This window comes from Zalophus californianus, chromosome 3 (assembly GCF_009762305.2).
Source record: "Zalophus californianus isolate mZalCal1 chromosome 3, mZalCal1.pri.v2, whole genome shotgun sequence".
Lineage (NCBI taxonomy): Eukaryota > Metazoa > Chordata > Mammalia > Carnivora > Otariidae > Zalophus > Zalophus californianus.
Genome location: NC_045597.1, coordinates 97,303,589 through 97,326,603, shown reverse-complemented (window position 1 = coordinate 97,326,603; position 23,015 = coordinate 97,303,589). Strand labels below are relative to the sequence as shown.

Below are 23,015 nucleotides of genomic sequence, written 5' to 3'. Positions count from 1 at the left end.
AGGAAAACCCACTATCTTCAGACAGGAGCAAGAGGAAGAGCCCCTGGCTGACCATGACTCCCAGAGTGAGGGGGAAGCCCTGAGAGAGTTAGAGAAGAGGTATGAGCAGTTGTGTGAATAAATTCAGTCAATACCTGAACTAAAGATTCTTTAATTTTCAAGCAAAGTCCTTAAAGTTGCTATTCTGTGTTCCTTGAGAGTCAGGAAAATAAATGCATACAAAGGGATGACAAGATATATCAGCATAGAAACGTGTGTGTGTGTGTGTACTGTATTTTACACACACATGTAAAAATATGAAAAAGAACAACATGGGCATTTCTGGAATTGAAAAACATCTAAGTAAAAAAGCAACTAAATGGGACTTGGAGCAGAATGGAAATGACAGTGCAGTCAGTGACATACAGATCAATACATATCATTCTATCTGAAAAAATAGTAAGAAGATTAAAAAAAGAAAAAAAATAGAGCCCCAGGGACCAAAGGAAAATTACAAAAAGTCTAACATTATGGTAACTAGGATTTTAAAAGGAGAGGAGAGAGTAAAACAGGAAAAATCTTTGAAGAAATGATAGCCAGATATTCTAAAATTATTAAAAGACAAAAATGTACATATTCAAGATGTTCAGTGACCACACTCCCCCAGGGAAAAACAAATTCTAAGAGAACCACTCCTGGGCACATATTAGTCAAACTGTTGGAAACTAAAGATAAAGAGAAAATGTGGAAGCTGCCAGAAAAGCACCACGACAAATTAGATACAAAGGGACAGCAATTAGAAGAAGCCTGCAGACTTCTTGTCAGAAACCATGGAGAATTGAGATAAAATAAAGACAATTTCAGATTTAAAAAATAAAATAAAGGGATCTGTCTTCACCTGACCTATGCTACAAAAAATGTTCTCAAGTCTGAAGAAAAAGAATACCAGAGGAAATCAGATCTTAGGACTGAAAGAACAGTGGAAATGTTATATGTATGAGTAAGCATCAAGCACTAAATTATGTCTTCTGTATAAAACATGCTACTGTTAAAAGCAAAAAATGGCCATAAGGCTTTGAAGGGTATATAACGTATTTTTGCGTGATACTCTTCACAACCACAGCAATGAAAATGGTGCGAAAGTAAGAAACTGTACATTTACAACATTCCTATATTTTTCATGAGCTTATTAAATTCCATAATGATAGCTTATAAAAGGCACTTCAAGTTGTTAGTTGACTAATAAAAATCAAATTGTCTGGTAACTTTAGAACTTAAGGGTATGTGATGATTTATTTCCATCAGTCAAACAATAGGTGGAATCATGCATTCATAAACAGCATTCCTTGTTTGTTAACATTTTTGTTCCTAGTATTTTTGAAAAATTGAAACAAGTCATTTTGAAAGTGCCTCTTGAATGATCAGTGATTTATAACTGTTTCAACTTTTTCCTATAACATGGTAAGCCGTTGAGGTTTTTGTCGTTGGTCTTATTTCCAAAACCTAAGATGAATTCTCTTGGTAACTAATCTAGTTTTAATCATATAGTTAATGAAATATTTCAGTTTTTCTGGTAGCATGTATTACTCCCAAAGATCATGACCTTCAGAAATTTAGTGAGTAAAATGTGGGAAATATTTCCTGTAAAAAAAAAAATAAGCACTTGAGTTTTGAAAGAATAGGAAGTGTGTTTTTAGAATCTGCTTTGTGTCAGTCACTCTAGAGAACTTGTTGGAATGAAACTCACAAATTGCTGAGACTGTAAAATACAGAAGCAGAAGGTGATAAGTCAAGAAATACTCTGAACAAAATTGTAATGGATATAGCACAGTAACATGCAGATAAGGCTTATTAACTGCATCTCTTTTTAAAGGGGGTAAATAATAGGTTTGTGTTCTTGAAATCATGGTTTCTTGATTGGGGTTTGGAAGTGATGTGTGTGTATTCACAGGAAGTAAAAAGAGACTTTACAAAACAAAGAAAGTTATTTGCAAAGACATTTGGGGAAGATTTGACATATTTCCTCTGGAAGTTTGGCTTGTTATATCACAGAATCTAAAAGATGGTAAGAATGAGGGATGTGCTAGGATAGAATGGGGTTGGCTCAGTTGATCTGGAATACTGTGGTGGCTATATTTTTGATGGGATTGTAAATTGAGAGTCACTCTGGATTCTTAATGCATCTCAAATGGAGTTTAAGTAACTCTAGCAGGTATAGGTAGAGTTGGATGGAGTCCACTGAGGTGATTGTCTTCTAAGAAAGTTTTGAAATGCTAACCCATTACAATTGTGGGTATGAAAAAAAAACCTGCATAGTTTTATAAATAGTATGGATAAGATTTATTTTTGTGGATTTTTATTAAACCATGGGCATGTGAGGGGACCCAGAAGATAAGAAAGATCAGAGCTAACTTCTCATGCATGACTTGAAAGGCATAAGAAAATGGTGGATCCAAGAGGAAAACAATGGGAAGCTGATAAGTGAAGCCTGTCTGGGAATGAGGCTTCCCTGTTAAGTATCATGTGGTTGAGTAGTTAGGTGCTTAAAGTAAGGGTAATATATAAATATGAATTAGTTGGTTTGGGAGATCCTCACCCATGTTTTTAAAGAAACAATGAAAATGTTGCTCTAAATTGATCACATTAATTCCAGTCAATCCTTAACGTTTAATTTCTTCAAGATGAGGTTTGTGATTGCTACTGAACTTTGCTGACATAGAGTTGACCCACATCTTAGAGAAGTGCTATGCAATTTGAAATCTGTGAAAATAATTGGTCCTTAAGGATGTAAATAATGATCCAAATACCAGTTCATTTTTTATTTAAGATATAGGACCTGTTTTAAAATGCGTTTTTAAAATTTTCCCTTAGAATATTTGGCCTGCAAGATGTTCTGATTAAAAAAACAAAGTCATGGTCAAATGCATTTAAGAAATGCAATATGATGTCATGAATTTCAATGATTCATAATGGAATTAACAAAAGGTTTGAAGAATGCCAAATTTAAAAGAAATGAAAGAAAGGGAGGGAGGGAAGAAGAGGGAGGGAAGAGGGAGGGAGGGAGGGTGGGAGGAAGGAAGGAAGGAAGGAAAAACTGTAATTTTGCTTAATTCATTGTTTTGTTGTTTTCCCCTAGACCAAGCATCAGTAAACTTTTTCTGTAAAGGGCCAAATAGTAAATATTTTTGATTTTGCAGGACAACAGGCAAAATTGAGAGGGTATTCCATAGGTACTTTTGTAACAAGACAAAAATTGTCACAAACTTTTATTGCGATAACAAAATAATAAGTACAATGTTTTGTAATACATGTCTACTAATGAGAAGAATGAAAGTATTTTTTTGTGGGAAAACGTTGTACGTAATTGAGATCCCAGGTAAGTGTCCCCTCTCATCAAATCACAAAGTTTGGTCTGCAGAAACCATCCATAGCTTGTGAACCATGCAGTATCAAAGACAGACTAGATTTTGCTCATGCACCATAGTTTGTTGAACCTTGCCCTAGACCATGGAACTCATTTTCATATGATGCCTACCTATTAGAACTAGTATTTCAGAATATTATTTCTCTACTTTGAAGAGCCAGGGATTGGTAAAGCTGATTGGCATGAACCTCATATGAAAATGAATTTTTTTTTATAATGGGGTGGAAAAGTTATGTTCTAAAGGAACAAAAGGGAGCAGGGAGCATCTTGAGATATGTGATAATAATCAGGAGTCACTAGACAGGGCTGCTGGGTCATGACATCCTCAAGGGACACCAGGTTCAGTTAAGGCAAAGAGGAAGAAGGAACTTTCAGGAGAAGAAACGGAGTAGGGGAATGTTGGTTGGTTTGGGAGTGCCTCTTTTCAAATGTAGCATGAAAGAGTATGGAAGGATGGGATGACAAAGGGCCAGGGATGCTAAGCATTATTACTGGGATGATGGCAAGGTGGAGGATCAGTTGTTAGTGGCAACAGTTACAATCTTGGGATGACTGACACAAACTGGAATAAGTGACAAGAGAGATTAAGTTGAGGAAGTCGGTGTGAGGGAAGGTTATCACAAAGCCTGGGGTGAGGAGACTTAATTGTTGTGATGCTAGGATCCTTAGCAAGTTTGATGGTCTTTGGTTGGATACATGCTATTACAAAACATCCTGTTGTTTGGCTCAGGCCAGGATCCCAGGGTCCTAGGATCAAGGCCAATGTAAATGGGCTCCCTGCTCAGCGGGGAGTCTGCTTCTCCCTCTCCTCTGCCCCTCCCCCCACTGGTGTACATGCACGCTCTCTCTCTCTCTCAAAAAAAAAAAAAGATCCTATTGCTTAAACTCTGAGATGGATTCTGGACAACAGACTTGCAGCCTAAATGATTTTGAGGAAATAACTTAAAATTCTGGGTGTATCTCCTCAAATATCATTCTCCTTTTTGCACTTCTCCTCCTTCTCCTCCTTCTCATTATTACTTTTCAATTGTGAGAAAAAAAAAATCTTTTCAGGGAGACTGTTCTGAAAGTTAGCTTAAATCAAACCATGATTACTTTTCATCTTTTCTTACTATTCTCCACTTGCAAACCCATAAATGAATATGCACTGGTGATAGCACCCCAGAATCCCACTGTTTGTTCCTCAATCATATATCTCTTCAAGAGTTATGATACCCAGTCATCAGTGGCAGCTGAGTTCGGACTTTCTCAAAAAGCATTTTGCTATCTGTCTAAACACAGTAGGAGTGTCATAGAATTGCAAATGAGTTGAGTTTAAGTATATAACCATCATCCCTCTGTGTATAGCCCTCCCCCACCCCACACATAACTTACTATCTTCTTTCGTCTTTAAATTTCCTTCATTAAGAGAGTTCAACAGGGCGCCTGGGTGGCTCAGTTGGTTAAGCGACTGCCTTCGGCTCAGGTCATGATCCTGGAGTCCCGGGATCGAGTCCCGCGTCGGGCTCCCTGCTCAGCAGGGAGTCTGCTTCTCCCTCTGACCCTCTTCCCTCTCGTGCTCTCTATCTCTCATTCTCTCTCTCTCTCTCTCAAATAAATAAATAAAATCTTTAAAAAAAAAAAAAGAGAGTTAAACATATTTTTCCCGGTAGTAAATATATATTTACATGTGTCTTCAAATAATATTAAGCATATAATATCATCTGACTTTAGCTTTTGAAAAAAGTAACATTTCATTAGAAAGTGTATATAATGAATCTGTTCAAGGTGGATTTTTCTGTTTGGTGTGTCAGTGCCTTTCTAAGGGAGAAGCAAATAAAAAAAATACACTCAAAAACCATATGTATGTGATGACAAGTGGATGAGATTGGCAAAGGTGAGGGTCGCCTTATAGGTGGATTAATATATAAGTCCTGAACAATATACTTTGCTCAGAATCTTAACCTAAAGAATTTAGCCTTTATTCTTTATTGAATACTGAGTAATAGAATACTTCTTTATTTTTTATTTTTTAAATATTTTATTTATTTTTATGAGAGAGATAGTGTGCGCATGAATGGAGGGAGGTGCAGAAGGAGAGGGAGAAGCCGACTCCCCCTGAGCAGGGAGCCCAACATGGGGCTCTATCCCAGTACTCCTGGACCATGACCGGAGCCAAAGGCAGATGCTCAACCAACTGAGCCACCCAGGGGCCCCTAGTATAGTTCTTTAATTGGATCCTCAGGTAGAGCACTGACAGAAAGATACAGTTTTATTATCCAATTTATTTTATTAAATGGATGGGAGTGGAGACCTGAAGGGAGGGGACAGCAGCAAATAATCTATGGCAAAGAACCAAACATGAAATACGAAGAGTCAGAAATTGCTCTTTTACACACCCTCTTACATGCTTTCATCCACAAAATAAAAAGTTATTAGGGTGTCTTGTGCCGCAGATACACGTACATCATAGGTCGGGTTTAATTATACCCCACTGCAGCAGGCAGATTAACTGAAGCATGGGGGACAGCCATTTCTGTAGAACCTCACGGGGCAGGGAAATATTTCAAGTGCTTTTATTCTGAATCCCAAGTTATGCTTGAATTTAAATGATTCCCATCCTCAGTTTATCATTGGCTCTCTTAAATTTGACTTCATAAGAACATTAACTAGAATAAACAGATTAATTCTGGACAAAGACATTGCATTATTAAGGTCAACTCTTCCATGGTCATTTTACTGATATCCACTGTTTTAGGTGGATATAGCAAAATAGTATTTGGATGTTTCTGTACTGTTAAAAAAAGAAGAAAAGAAAAGCCCAGCCAAACAAACACCTGTATTTCTTCATTTGTGGCCAAGGATGCCTTGAAATTGCATGAAGTGGAATAAAGAGTCTAGAGCTATGGGAAAATGTGCATGGGAGATAGCCAAGGCTGGTTCCACCTTCTGCATTTTTCAATTTGTTTTCTTATCAGCATGCCTATGAACTGGAAAGCATTAGGCACAGACTCATTGATAAGCATATGAGAATTTCTTCCAGTCTCCCTCAGCCCTCCTTTAGGGAATCTCTTCTACGAATATAGGAGTCCCCATTCGAAATAAAAGGAGTCATAAGACAAATATAAAACAAATTGTTTTAGCATCAGAGGCTAAGGTGCATATGCACCATGCTTTTTTGCAAATCTGTGGAGGGATGAATGGGGGGACAGCTAGCTGGGGCAAAAAGAGGGGTTAATTCAGTTTGCTCCTAACATAAAAGACAGTGAAGGGCTTTCCTTAGGCATGACTGTTAAACTGTTTTAACTGTTAAACTGTTGAATGCCCTCTGGCAATTAGGATTCCTAGAAGCCAGCAAGAGAGATACTCAGGTTCATTTCATGAGAAAAGGAATTCCCTAAAAGGATATCTGAAAGCTGTGGGAATCAGTGAGAAGGTTGGAATTCCAGGACTGGAAAATGAGCAGGAGTCACAAGGAGCCAGGCATCGACGAACACTGGCACATGTTCAGGAAAATTTGATGGGGATGCTGCAGGAAATAGGATTAGGATGCTGAACTGACAGTACATCAGTGGACATTTCACCTCTGCCTTTGCTGGACCCTTGAGGGTTTGCGGTGGCTCTTGTGAATAATTTCTCAACCTTATTCCTGAAGGATTCAGAGCCATAGGTGGGATCATGACCTAGAGATGTTTATCTGGCTTTTTATCTTTATGATTAGAGATCAGGCTGTGCTTCCCCCCACTACTCACATAATGTAAGAATCCTCCAAAATAAGAATGGAAGTCAGATCTTACCAGCCTGATAAGAGAAAAAAGGTACATCATGTAGCTGATATAGAGAAACAGAGGGTAAAGTCATTAACTTACCTTCTTCAAATGCTTAAGCTTCTTTTTAGGATAACTGGAGAGGAATGTTTGATTCTCTTCAAATTACGATAATATTTTTTATGGCCAATACTTACTAGTTTCAGTAGGTTTTGGAAAAGTTGAGCATCTAATTGCAGGTACATAGAACAACATTCATGGCCTAATTTGGGTTTCTTTCATCCTGTAGACCACCAAGCAAAGTACTAACATCACCACTTCATAAATGAGGACACAGTATCAGAGAAGTGAAATAACTTTGTTGCCCAGTTTTACAAAGAGCTCTACCAGGATTAGGTCCCGGTCTCTCTGATAGAAATCCCATTTTCCCATACTTTTGCTTTTCTTTTTATTTTCAGTTTCAGTTTCCACTGCCATGACACATATTAGGCAGTCATATTTTCATCTGAATTAATGTCCCCGTACGTTGGCTTAATTTTTTGTTACCTACCACACGTACATTAATTTGTGTATACTTGTGAAGTCATATTAGATCATGAGATCTTATACCCAAGGCTTAGCACAGTGCCTAGCATATAAATGGTGCCAGATACATATTCAGTTTATGATGGAGAACTGTTAAAAGGGAAAAAAGGCAAGAAGATGGGTGGTGAAGGAGAAAAGAAAAGAACATGGGGTAGAGGAGGAAATGGATACACAGTCGCTAGGTCATACCATCCTCTAGCATTTGACACATAAATCAGTACATAAGGATATTTTTAATAATGTAATAATGTTGATGACTGTCTTCTGTAGGTCCCAGTTTATCACTGGAGGCCCATAAATATTTTTATAAATTCAATTATCAAAATGTTCTATTTATCATAAGGCCTTCTGTTACCCTAGATGAGTTTGACAGACTGACATATCCAACATAGAGTCTGCCATTGTTACATTTCACTGATTAGAGTTTGCTGTCAGTTGTCTGTTTGCTAACTTGTATCTGGTGTCCATTTTTCTCCTTAAAAAACACGGATAAAAGGGCTTTGGAACTGGGAAGTGACTTACATAATTAAGAATTTAAGACAAAGGGATATATTTCACTTCTTTGAAAATGCATAATGTTCTGTAAAGGTTTTAGGAAATAAGAACTCTTTGAAAGGGCTTCCTGATATGAATAATTGCAAATGTCAAGGGACGAGAGTTCTCTGATAGTGATTATATCTCTAGAATGTCAGGTACTGGTACAAAGGTGACATGAATGATTTTAGTGAGTTGTTCTATATCCGAGAGATGGTCCCGCAGAGAAATCTAAGCAGTACTCTATAACCCACGGAGAGATTTATTCAAAGCCAAAATGTCAGAGGTAATCAAACTATTTAACTTGTGCTCATAGCTTTACTTGGCATTATATAAATGGACACTCAGAATTTATTACATACGGGCAAATTAAGGAAACAGAATTTTTATAAAGTTGAATGATGCACTTGTAGTTTTCAGTGAAATATTGGTAATCTTTATGGTAGTATTTTAAGTGACTTGTTTACTAATAAAGTTCTGCATACTATTTTTTCCTTTTTCTCTAGGCTTAACATACATGTAGCAAATATGATTTGTGTGCACTCCCATCTACATAGTGCTCCCAATAGAAAGGGAACATTGTTTATATCCCAGAACCCCTATTCTGCCCTTTACCATTCACTATTCCCCTCCAAGGGTAATCTTTACCCTGACTTGCAGTATTATCAGTTATAAATAGCACTGCTATGAGCATTCTTGTATATATGTCTTGATTTGTATATATATATATGTACATATATACACACACATATAATTTATATATTTATTTATAATATAGATATTATATATATATATAATATATATATGTCCCTGTTCGCCTATATATATGTAAATTATCTATCTATCCATCCATCCATCCATATACGTTTCTGTTAGGATACCCTTTGGATGGAATTCCTGAGTCATAAGTTATACAGATGTTCTGCTTTGATAAGGGCTGTTACAGAGATTTACAAAGTGATTGTACCAATTTACTCTCCCACCAGGAATTCATGAAAGTTCCAGCTTCTTTACATCCTTGGCAACACTCAACTTTTGGCTCTCATTTTCGTTTTAGCCATTCTAATTGTAAAACCAAACCACTCCATTTTTTTTTTCTGCTCATATTCTTTCATGTTACCCAAAGATTTTAAGTTATATAAATCAAAATAAGGGCTTTTTATTTGTAAGTTTATACTTAAAGACTTTAAAGAATTATCCCTCAGAATGTTTCCTAGACTTAAATGTTAGCATATTGCTTAAAGGGGAAAATTTTATTTCAAATTCAGTGAAACCAGATTCATTAATGGAATGGGGCTTAAATATTTCAATACTTTTATATGTTAAAAACATTTTAAGTATCTTGAAACAGCTTATGTGTATGATGAAGTTCAAGGTGGTTTATTTTTTATAGTCTTCCTTTTTGTCTTGATAAAAAATAATTGTATACATAATTATATGTTTTAATACTGTCCATATAATGAAACTTTCTCATTTATTGAAAAATAGTAACATCTGTCACTAAGCAATGACTCCAAATCACTGCAGAATCTTCTTTTGTGTCACTTATTTCCAAAATATTATTATATTAAATTCATTTTAATAACAAATATTTCATTTAATATAAATTCTTTATAAGCAGGCATGATTGAAAATAGAAAATCTGTTCCTGGTAAAGCAGAAGGCAAAGGTTCCACACAAATTTTGGGGACACTGTTGAGCCAGGGAGTATGGTGAGGTTGGAGTATAACTGGTGGACCAGAAGCCAGAAGGAAGCAAGGATTTGGTGGACTGGAAATTTAGATTCTCTGTGGGTAGGGGAAAAGGTGAGGACTGCATATGGTTTGAGGGGTATGAAACTAGTGTTGAAAACTGCAATGATTGACTCTGGAGAGTGAAGCTTTAAAGGGTCCAAGTGAGAGATACTAAAACATTGGCATTGGAGTTCACAAATGTTATAGACACAGCAGGAAGTTATATGTTAGGATTAATGACTCCATTTTTACAGTTATTTTCTCTATTAAGCAGAATATTTGAATCATCCTGCCAGCATTCTCCCATTTCCACCTTCCAATGATTTATTGCCACCAATTATTTTTCTAATTGCTCACCTGCTCATAAACTTACAGCTGTCAATTATTAACAAAATGGGATTCCAACCATTTGGTCTAGTGTTCAAGCTGCTCCATGGTTAGCCACCATCTTAACTTTTAGACAGTCATAGGTATGTAGAGATGTTCCTGAATCTTAATGTACGATTCTTCTAATATTTCCATGGTAGTTCAGCTTTGGATTTAGCTCATTCTGTTCCCTTAGCCTGGCATTTCATCTTCTCTACCTTCCTTATCCTATGAAATCACTCCTTGTCCTTCATGACACAATTTAAGTTCAGTATCTCATAAATGTCTTCAGGAATCACTTCTCCCACCTGACCTCTGCAAATCATGGCTAAGCCTTGTGGTACGTATTTTTTTCATTGGATTTTAGGAGTTTACCTGCCTTCCTCTCACATAAAATTATAATCTTCTTGAAGAGAGGGACTACACATTAAAATCTTTATAGCCCCAGGCACACTTAGCAGAGTACTTTTGAACAACAAATTGCAAATTGGCTTTTAAAGGTTTGGGAATTAAACTAAATTATTTCATTTATGGAACATACACATGCAAAAGACTTACGTCAAAATGAATGGCTCTCAACTGGAAGCGACTCTGCCCCTTCCCTCCAGGGGACCATTGGGTCATGTCTGGAGACCTTTTTGGTTGTCACAACTGAGAGAAGGGGCTGCCGCTGGCATCTTGTATGTAGAAGTAAGGAATGCTGCCAGTCATCCCACAATGTCAGGGCAGTCCTCCACAACCAAGAAATATCTAGTCCTCAATGTTAGTAGGTTGAAAAACTCTACTCTAAGTTAAGAAGATACCCTTTATCATTACTTTCAAATTTTATAAAAATTAATAAAAAGGATCACCTACTCTTCATGTAGCCTACATGCCAGGCTAATTTCTATATCACTGTCATTTTTTATTATCACTGACATTATTGTTGGTACTTTATTTATACATATACTAACCTGTATAATTTACATACATGTACAAATGTAGTCAAGTCTTTTTAGCATATTTTCCCAGTCTTTTCTGTTTGATTACCTGTTTTTTATTCCTCTCTCTCACTGTATATCCACCTTCCAATATATACAACCATATTAAAAGGCTAGCATATATCCTTCCAGAGTCACAGTCATACATACATATATTTATGTGAATGTATACATTTGTGTGTGTATATATATATATATATATATACACACATACAGTACATATGTAAATATGTATCCCTATAATTTCTTCAGGGTTTTAAACATATATATTTATAATATTTGTAAATATTATAAACTATCACTGAACCACTATGGCTGAAGTTGGCTAGATCAACTGCCAAAGGCAAATGCCTTCAATTCCTAACTACGAACTCTCTCCTTTTTTCAGAAAGTAACTAGAACCCATCTAGCAAACAAGCTGAGAAGACTAGTTTACAAGAGAGTCTGGGAAATGTGAATTTTGGGCTTCTAATGGCCCACAGTAATCAAAGACTATATAGGGGCAGGCATGGAGCTGACAACCAACAGACAATGACCAATGTATATCTGTTAGTGAGATTCCTGCTGGTATAAGTTTGTATTAGTGTTGTAATTATTTCGTGCATGAAATAATTTTTTGTTTTGTGTCTTTGTCCCTTAACAATATCTCAGTGAAACTCCTCCATGTCAATTCATGTAACACTACTTTGTTTTCCACAAAGCCTTCATGTTATAACATGATGTAGATGAATCATAATCCATCCAGGCATTTGCTTTGATGGGTTTTCACTTTGACTCTTCTTTTTGGCCATCATAAACACTGTTGAAATAAATATCATGCATCAGCATTTTCTACATATTGGTGCTTTTTTTTTCCCCCTACAAGGTGAGGTCCCGGGTTTGGGATTGATGAGATGGACTGTGTTTTGTTTTCAGTTGTCATATTGTTTTCCCATATGGGCATACCACTTTGTTTTCACAATCAACATAGGAAAGGACTCCTTTCACTATATCCCTGCCAGCAATATCTGTTATCTGAGATAGTTTCTTAAATATTTTCTTTTTTTCCCAGAAAGCAAGTCACAACAGAAAGCAACCCAAATACTATCCCAACTAGACTGTTACAGATCCTCTAACATCATGACAGTGCCTGGGGAATTTTGAATGATTCAGAGTTTTCTGATTTAAAATTGTGAGAATCAGTGAAGGTGGAATAGCTTTTCAGTAGTATTTCAGCAAAAATAGGTCTAATATTCAATTATATTCCTGTTTTATTTTGCTGTTTGTTTTTTTTTAATCTGGTTAAAAGTTCACAAGAGTCTGCTATTATCAGGCATTGTCTCTGGTTGAACCAGTCACAGTAGGCTAATTTACATTGTAATTAGTCCCAGTTCCAAAATCTTAACGACTTTTAACATCAAATGTTCGTTTCTTGCTATGTGTCCATTACAAATTGGCTAGGGGTGGGGAGGGGATTTGCTCCAAGCCTCTTCACCCAGCATTCCAAGTTTCTGAGGTGTCCACCATCATAAGCATTGCTGGTGGTTGTGGCAGTGGGAAGAGAAGGTGAAAAATTGGCCATTATAGACTCCTGCAGAGAAGTGACACCACTATGTCCAATCACTTGGTAATGACCAGTATCAACTAACACACTGATTAATTTCTTAGAATATTTATTACATATTTCTTATCATGACTCAGCACATAGTACTTCAGTTGCCTTCCTGTTACCTTTCTGGAGACTTTACCCATTTTGAATAATTTTGTAAGTGTATTAAAATTGATTTTGAAAAACTGGATAGTTGGCTTGCTATCTAAATTGAAGAGTAAAATGGTCAAATAGCTATCCATTCCTATTTGTTATACTGTTTAGATGGCTCATTGAAGGAATTGATTAATGGCATCAAAAATATGATAATCAGTAACATTAGGATAAATGGCATTAGTGTTTGTCATATTTTCAACGTGATTTAAATCTAGTTGCAGCCCTTGATGATTGACATTTGGATCCAGTTTAATTTTATCAGAGTGCCCAGGTAGTACCTGTGAATATTTGCACTTCTCATATTGTTAAGCTAGTAGTTACAGTTTGTGATTATTTGAAACTAATATAATCCAAGGAAAACCTTTGGCTATTTAAAAGAAGTTAGAAGGAGCACCTGTGGCTCAGTCTGTTAAGTGTCTGCCTTCAGCTCAGGTCATGATCTCAGGGTCCTGGTTATTGAGCCTCACGTTGTGGGTAGGGGGTGTCTCTGTTCAGCAGGAGTCTGCTTCTCCCTCTCCCTCTGTGCTTGTGCTCTCTCTCTCTCTTTTGCTCACTCTCAAATAAATAAAATCTTTAAAAAATAAAAAAGTTAGAAGATTATAAATGTACATTTTCATGAAGGCAGTCACTAACTTTTTGTCCATTTAAAAAAGATCTTGTGGACATTCCTTGGTATTGCAGCTTTCAGCAAATGGAATTAAAATTCTGATTCCATATTGCTTGTTCTTTTACATTGAAGCAAATGTCAGTTTCATATGGATTCTGAATATCATCCAATCTGTTCTTCAAATATAAATGTAATTACTGGTCAATGCTTTTTGGATAATTTATACATCTGCTGAAATCGTGGAGGTTTTATCAATTGTTTTGACATAGAGTTTGTTCCTTTCAGAAAGCTGAGGATCTGGAACTATTACTTTGGACTAAGTCACCTCTACTCCTAAGAATAGCCACATGTGCTTAAGTAGCATGGGTGTGGATGATCTGAACTGTTATTGCTTCCAAGTCCTAATAGAAGGTGCAGGTACAGAAAAAGGATTCCTTCCAAGTAAGGAAGACTTTGTGTGCCTTTGTCACATACTATTTGTGAAAGGCAAAAGGAGGTAGTATACAGAAGATGTAAAGCTTAAGCTTTAGATGGCTAGAATAAAGTGAATATATTTTTTCTATTATAAAGGATTATGAAAGTCATTAAGGCCAACTTCCATCCAGTTTTCAGACACAGGAGATAACAGTTCTCAAACTTCCAGCAAAGTATGACCCACATGGTTTCAATAATAAGCTTATTTCTTATTTCCTATCATCCCTTGAAAACTTTCTAAATGAAGTGAAAGTAGTAAATATCATTTGTTACCACCTCTCCTCTTTCCACTATTAGTACTAACACTACTGCTTGTTAGTATTCTACTGCTGCTCCTGGTCCATATTTTACCAACATAGTATGTAATGCTGGTCAGTTGTTTGGGATAATTTACACATTGGCTTAAGCTATAGAAGTTTTATTTTGATTTATAATTTGTAGCCTCCATAAGGCTTAGGATTTTGAACCGAATTACCAATTTCTAGTAAAAGTCACATGGATTATATGTTCTCTATGCATCATGTCATGTTTACAGCAGGTGTGAGACTTATCCACATTTTATAAAGGAGAGAACTGAGATTTAAAAAGGTTAAGAAAATTATATAAGTCCCTTGGATTTTAAATTTAGGCTGCCATCATGATGATATAGCCCTCTCTTTTGAACACCGTTTTATATCTTTCTTTCTCCCCACCCTCACCCCTCAAAAATTCTTATTTTGGCATTCTCACCTGTAACATAAATGACATGCAGTGTTAAAATGATTAATTAGATCCACTCACTGTTATATACTTGCCAAATCATCAGAATGAAAGTAGAATATCAATGAAATCTTCTGGATATTAAAATTGCTTCTATCATTTTGCACACCAAGATTTAAAATCTAGGATCTCATAATTAGAGGATTGTATCAGAAGTTCCAGTGTTTGCTCCCTTTGCTATTATCTAATTGTCCTGTAGCATGCTGGAAACAAGGGCTCTAGGCTGTCTTCTACCTTCCTAGTAGAATGTTCAATCTAGATAGCAATTTGGCTTCCATTAGATAATATTCCACTTCCCCAACATGTGGATGAAACATGGTACTCTGAAGGTTATATTATCGCACAGACAAGCAGTTTGAAATGTTTGGCATTAAAAATATTTGAACGTGGATTATCGTAATTTTATCCTGAATTCTATTTTGTGTGGACAGACCCTGTTTAATTTCTATTGTTGTTCCTGTTGCGGGGCTGTTGTTGTTGATGATGATATTATTTTGGAAGACTTTGTGATGTTCAAATTAAAACTCTCTCCTGAACCCTGAAGGACATGGTCATTATTAATAACGTGCTATTTAGGAAAGAATTGCCAGCGAAGAGGAGGGCATAGCAGGGTGTGTCCCATTTATCAGTTCAAAGGAATTTTGCCACGCTTTCATCAGGGTATTTGTGAGTCAAGCTGGATGGAATTAGAAAGATTCTCTAGAGGGGCACCTGCGTGGCTCAGTTGGTTGGGCATCTGCCTTTGGCTCAGGTCATGATCCCCGAGTCCTGAGATAGAGCCCTGCTTCGGGCTCCCTGCTCAGGAGGGAGCCTGCTCCTCCCTCCCCCTCTGCCTGCTGCTCCCCTTGCTTGTGCTCTCTCTCTCTCTCTCTCTCTCTCTCTCTCTCGCTCGCTCACTCACTCATTCTGTCAAATGAATAAATACAACCTTTAAAAAGAAGATTCACTAGAGCTTATTTTATTGATAATCAAATCCATTTTTGTAAAAGTTTAAGACCCCAAATTGAAGCTTTTAAGTAGTTGGCTATTACTAAAATGGCATCTATTATAGTTTATCAGTCCCTTAAGTATGCAAAGTGTTATCTCAAACCCAAATCAATTTTGTGGTAGAAAAGAGATTAAGTAGATGAAAAATTGTTGTTGAAAATATGGATTTACATGCTTCAGTACCGGTACTGTGTAATTTCTAAATGACAATTTGCTACTGATGTGATAAGGAAGGAAACTGCCATTAATAATTGAAAGCAGTGCAGATGTATGTATTAAATAAACACAAACTGAAAGCAGGCAAATAATACAACACTTCGCTCTTCAGCTATTATTCTATAGTATGAAGGTATTTTAAAAAGCTTCCTAATATGTTGCATTTTTTGGTTTGTTTTTTATGTTTCTGGATCCAGATTTATATTTTTGAAAATAATATCTACTATCAACCTGATATAAAGAGCAGTTCATTGCGACTGACATCTTCTGGAAAAGAAGGAATTATCTTTAATGGGATTGCTGACTGGTTATATGAAGGTGAGTTGAATAGACTTAGTTTCAAAAGAACACAAACGACATATTTTTATACAAAATCTGACAGAAATCTGTTCATTCTAGAACAATACTTATAGCTCCATTTCCTCTTATTTCCTCTCAAAATTGCCTTCATGCTTTCATGTCTTTGCATGTGCTATATTTCTGCTGGTTGTGATTCACATCTACCACATTTGAGGGGTGTGTGTGTATGTGCGTCTGTGTATACATACATACACATACATTTTGTTCAGGCTAGATAGATTTAATTTTTGTGATGCTTAACTAATGAAAGTGAATAATCATCTTATGTCCCTCTGGAATTAAATGCTGAGTTTTTCTGACTATGGAAAAGAAGAAACAAAAACCTTTACTGCTGAAAAAGTGCATGAAAGCCACTTGATTTTAAGTCATTCCCATTAAGAACAGTCTGTCACAGTTGAAAAGCCATTGCATGAGAAGCAAAATAAAACCCACCCAAAGGGTTATTTGTAATAACTTCTGACTCAAGTTTTCATGATAGCTGAGAATATAAAAAGGAATCAGGTAATGAAAACCTTTATCCAGTTTGATCATGCACCAGTTGTCAGCTGGGTTATAGGTACAGATATCCTCGAGAAGACTCAAGGCTTGAGGTTAATACCTAAGTTTCAGACTCTGAAACTGATCTTGGCAAAATACATCAAGATTTAAAGTCAGTCAGTCGTGTTTGATTAGAATTTAAAAAGCTAAGGATCATCTAGAAAATAAATTTTATTTCTTGAGCAATATTGGCAAATGCAGTCTTCCTACCTCAGAGTCAATATTTTTAATTCTGTAAGAAAAGTAAATCACTTACCTAATTCATTTATTCATCTATTCTATCATTAAACATATATTATTAAAGACTTAGTATGTTACAAGTATTTGTAAGCGTGCTGAGATATGATAGGGAACAAAACAAAGTACCTTACATTAAGAGAAACATTTTGCTGGGTGGAGATATTTTACTAATGAAGAGACACTGTAGCCTTTGATATTTATATGCATATGTGTACATGTATATTTATAATATATTTTTGTGTGTATGCCAGTATCAAATAACAAAATATTTTAGAGGCTACCGTTTATTCTGAGGAGTAGTAGGAACTACTTTGGAAGTATAAAAATAATTATGTTCTGAATTTTTAAAAATTCAAATGCACAAAATTATAAGTGGGGTGCTTTGGTTCAGAGTGTCAGAAGCTGACTCTGGCTTTCTTATTTTGAAAGGATAAATTATTGGAGGGTTCTGAGATGGTCCAATGAATTAAAGAAATAGGTGGAAAACAAAATTGAAACTTGGGTGGTTCCAGGAATCTAGGTAGCAAGAACTAAGCATCTCTGATGTAGAAGAGTTAGGTGAGAGATGCCCTTCATCTTCAAAATATTGTCAGTACTGTGTGAGACCCTGACAGATGAAGAAACCATGTCAGTGCAGTGTGACAAGCAGTCAAATCACAGTAAACATAGGATTTTATGAGAGAACAAAAGAGACTTAGCTGATTCTAGGGATTTGCAAACATTTTCCTAAAAGAGAAAGCCTCTGAGTTGAGCCGGAAAGATTAAGAAATATAAGAAGAAAGTAGGTAGGAAATAGCCCAGGTGTCCATCAACTGATGAATGGATAAAAGGAGAAGTGGCATATATATATATATACAATGGACTATTACTCAGCCATAAAAAAGAATGAATTCTTGGAGCTAGAGAGTATTATGCTAAGCGAAATAATTCAGTCAGGAAAGACAAATACCATATGATTTCACTCATGTAGAATTTAAGAAACAAAACAAATGAGCAAAAGAAAAAAAGAGAGAGAAAGAGAGAGGGAAACCAAGAAACAGATTCCTAACTATAGCGAACAATCTGATGGTTACCTGAGGGGAGGTGGGTGGAGGGATGTGTTAAATAGATGATGGGGATTAAGGAGGGCACTTGTGATGAGCACTGGGTGTTATATAAAAATGTTGAATCACTGTATTGTTCACCTGAAACTAATATTACACTGTCTGTTAACTAACTGGAATTTAAATAAAAAAACTGGAATTTAAAAAAAGAGGAAGAAACTAGGTAAGGAAATTTAAGCAAGAGTTAAAAGCTTGCAAAAGCACAGCAAGGTTAAATAGCATGGTGTGTGCCTTGGGAACTAAAATCTGCTTGGTGTTATTGGGGCATAAAATTTGAGAAAAAGGAGGACAGCAAGAACCAAGGGATAGTAACCCTAAAAATAATCTGGGATTTCAATTATTTTTCACTAGTGAATGGGGTAACTAATAGAGCTTTTCAGATAAGGAGTGTCAATATTATATCTTCCATATAAATAGATCATTTTGACTATAGTATAAAGCTGGGATTGAATAGCAGAAAGAACCAATGAGAAGCTGGGAAGTTTTTCTGTGTTCTGTTGAGAGATAATGAGTAATATTACTAGGTTTAAAGCAGTAAGAAGGAGGGAAGATTCTAAAGTTGATGAGGCAGTAAAACAGATAGATCTTAGTGGTTAAATGCATGGGGTAGATGAAAAGAAGTCAAGAATGATTCTTTGGCTTCTGGTTTGGATCTCTAGTAAATAGTGGTAACAGACACAGCAAGCATTTATAAGAGTAGTGGGCTTCAGGGAGGGAAAGAATAATTTCGTGGGAACACTGGTGCTTCACAGTGTGCTGCACGCTACCTTGGGTAACAAAATGTGATCCTTAACATCGAAGAACTTCTAAGTTGCTTCAGTGTAGAATATACCGACTGGACAACTAGACAACATGCTGTAATTACTGAGAACAATGCAAAATACCTATTTTCACTTTTTTTCCTGCCTTCTCTTGGATACAGGAAATCACATACATCCATTCATTGATCAACAAATACTTATTGAGCACTTACTAAATCCCAGTAAAACTGGACTATGACAGATAAAAGAAAAAATTAGAGATGCAGCCATGGAAGCCAGAGAAAGGTAGAAAGCTGAGTGTCAGCCGGTCAAACAAACTAAGGATTCCATAGTTACTGTTGGATTTGCTACCAGAAATTGTTAAGAGCAAAATCAGTCAATTTGTGGTACCAGAAGCAAGATTGCAGTGTTTAGAGGTGTAAATGAGAAGTGAGAAGGTTATGAATATAGACATTTCTTTTAAAAAACTTGACAGTGAGATACAGAAAATAAAGGGGTAAAAATGAACCACAGACCCATGTGGCTGGCAGTAGCATACTCAGGAAATCTTATCTGTCTAAATTGATAAACTACAAATGGATAAAATCAGCTTACTTTTCAGAATAGCATGTTAATCTGAACACAATGATTATATATTAGTTAGTTTTCTGTAAGTACTTTGTGTTGAGGCTATGTTTTTTAAGTATCTTTGATATAAAACAACATATGTTGAAAACTCCATCTGTTCTGCAGTGAGATTTTCTAATCATTGTAATAAAGACAAAGAAGAACGAAACCTTCTTTGAAATAGAATGGAATGCAATTTGCAGAAATTCAGTGTTTGTAAATAATATAATATCATTGACACAGGAAGTTTTAATCCATGAGTAAGAGTCCTTATTAGTTGCAATTAAAGAAGTGTGTGCGTATCCAAGAGCACTCTTAAGCAGATGCATATTAAGACTCTTTTATTTATCTCCTTCCCATTTCAGTTAGCTTCAGTTAGCTAGTACTTCTTGAGAAGTACTTGCACACACATACTTCAGCACCTAGGATAGAACCCATTTCTTTAGAAACCCTGAGTGTTGATTTTTGATCTCTCTGTACTTTCAAGGCTCATAAGACTAAGAGTTTACACTCAGTTGGCATTTAGCATTTTTTTCCTTCAGTGTGTCATGTGGATAACTCATGTCTCCTCATATGAATTGTACATAATTTGTACAAATCAGGGTCAGGATTACAATTGGAAAAAAATGGCACATTCAAAATAGTATACAAAATTTTATCTATGAAGGGGCCACTTGTCAAAGACAAGGGATATGTAACAACCTTTGGCTAGTATTGATTTAGCCATTAACACCTGAAGTGAGAAGGATAAGTAAGCTGTTACTAGAACCTAGAAGGAGGGAATCCTATAGGTTCTGAAGTAGTAGAAGCAGTAAGTTTTAGTTGAGGAACATAGCCAGACTTACATGTTTCCAGTGGGTGAGAACCAAGAAAGTAAATAACATGCACTAACTTTATTCTCTTCATTTAATTAATAGTAATAGTAAATAGAAATTAATTTAATTTGTCTGGTTTCATATTGGCCACAGCCAACAAAAACTCAGAAATCATGGGGATATTATTATTTATTCAAATAAAAATTTTGTGTCCTTGAAAGAATACACAAAGTTCCATCTGCTATTGTTTCTTTGTAGAGTGGTATTAGTCCAGTTTATATAGCTGTCTGAAATTTATTACAGTCAACACTTGTGCTTTTCATATAAGGTTTTGGGGCAAATGCCCCCATTAAGAAAAGAAATAAGATTATCATATGGCCTTAACTGGTAATCCCAGCTCCCTCTGTCAACTACTCATTCATTTTTCCTTTTCCTTCTGCCAGCATTTTGACTACACAGGTCATTTACGTGGTGGATCAAACCAAAATTTTATCCTTGCCAAATCTTATTCCTTTGCTTCTTTTTCTTAATTAGGTTGCTACAATTTCAGTTTTCCACTGAAATGGAAATTGGAATGTGGAAATGTAGAATTGGAAAATGAGATCGATTTGGACAAAGGAGTATTTCTGAATCTGCTGAGTCCAGATATATTCTTCTTTACTCTCTTTTGTATAGTGAAGATACATATTCTTCCTGGCAGATGAGCTTAATCATCAGACACATAGTACTATGTATTCTGTCAGGTTTTTTTTTTTTTTCCCCAGTCCTATTGAGGCCCACATGATCAGGGGGAAATCTCAGCTTCCAATTCAGAGGAACAGAATTAAGACATTCCCTGTTGGAAGCAATCCCCCCTTAGGCATTAGGATTTCTAAACCCACTGATTCCTTTTCATGAAAACAAGAAGTCTAGTGGAGTAATGGTGTGATAGTGATAGAGAATGCTACACTTCTACCCCTAAGTGCCTAGATTTGTGCTTTCTGGCTATGCAAGAGGGGCACATGTATGCTGTATATGACATCCTGACTTCAAGGTTGTTATAGTGCCAAAACCGAGATAGAGAAGACTAGTTAACACTTCCATCCAATGAGGTACATATAGCTAATAGGAAACAGTGAATTTCATGGTCTGAGCCTATTGCCCTTCTTTTTGCTATAAAATACTTTCTGTTTGGTGGTGATGTAGGGTGGATTATTGTGATAATGGATAAGCTATTCTGTAAATCCATGAATAGCAGCAGTGACAGGACTTGAAGCAGCAGAGGCATAGCTATACTGGAGTATGTGTCTGTCCCTGTAATGACAAAATGCTACCCCTTCTTGATGGAATGCTTCCCACGTAATCTACCTGCCACCAGGCGGCCAGCTGGTCCTGCTGGGAAATAATGCCATGTCAAGAGTTTAATGACAGCCACTATCATTGGAAGGTAATGGTGAGAGCCAAAGCAGACCGACATGTGCTCTGTAGTCATATTGTCCATCTGATTATTGAGAGCCTCCTCTGCTATGGACGTGTTCTGATGGATATTAAGTAGGACGCTAATATCTTCATATTTTTACATTTTTACCCCTCCTGATAAGTCAATGCAGTTGTCTTTCTCTAAACTTCCTTGTCACTAATTTTTGTCTTCCCATAACCCTAATCAGGTCTTTTATTAGTTACTGTGCATGAGTCAGGGTAGATCCATGCTTCAAGCTAATTCTCCTTCCACAAGAAGTAGAAACTAAGTATCTTGTTCAAAAGTCTGCCAACTGGGAGGGTTCATGTTTTCTTTAGTCTTTTAATACCACTCCTCAGTCTGATTGTGGTACAGAGCCTATCCAATTCCAGAGCCTTCAAGTACATCATGCAAACCTGCCCATAAACCAGGCCTGCATTTATTTCTCGCCTGCCAACTTGTATTAGAAAACACATCTTGAGGTTTAGGTATGAGCTGAAGGAGAGAGGACAAAGTAGAGGATGCAATAATCTGGACATTTTACTTAATGTGTTCTACCCAATCCCATATATACCCCTTCCTCTAAAGCTTGTAATGCCTGTGTTTTGATTGCCACATAATGAGTGTCAGAAGCTCCACACAGCGTCTTTGTTTACCATGCACCTTTACATTAGCAGTGTATCTTCTGGTTCACGAGGTAAAAGACAATAGGGAAGGTTGTATGATGGCCTTGATCTGCTGCATAGCCCTTTCTTGCTCTGCTCAGAACAGGCAGCTTTATAGGTTATCTGGGAAGTAGAACAGGGCAACATATGTGAATATGGTTTAAGTTGTTATTCAGAATCAGAAGAGTCTATTCCCTCTTTACTTTTGCATAAGTACAATTCCAACAAATTTTCTCTCACTTTACAAGAGATATCCCAGTGTATACTATGCTACTAGATCTCTAAACTCTCCTCTAGGGATGTAGACTCTTAAACTTTATAGGAATTTATCTTCCACTCTGCCTTAATGAAGAGAA

The 23,015-nt window shown here is 36.3% G+C and overlaps 1 protein-coding gene across 7 annotated transcripts in view; it reads left to right on the top strand.

Annotated features, from left to right (window-relative positions):
* Positions 1–23,015, top strand: part of DPP10 (dipeptidyl peptidase like 10) — a 1,417,029-nt gene that overhangs the window by 1,275,240 nt on the left and 118,774 nt on the right. For 4 of the 7 annotated variants that reach the window (XM_027590078.2, XM_027590077.2, XM_027590079.2 and 1 more), the window contains exon 8: positions 16,332–16,452. In XM_027590078.2, coding sequence (XP_027445879.1) covers positions 16,332–16,452 — 121 coding nt within the window. Of the gene's footprint in view, positions 1–24; positions 100–6,828; positions 7,053–8,463; positions 8,555–16,331; positions 16,453–23,015 lie in introns of those variants that run through there. The other 3 variants (XM_027590083.2, XM_027590082.2, XM_027590081.2) reach the window with 3 other exon arrangements.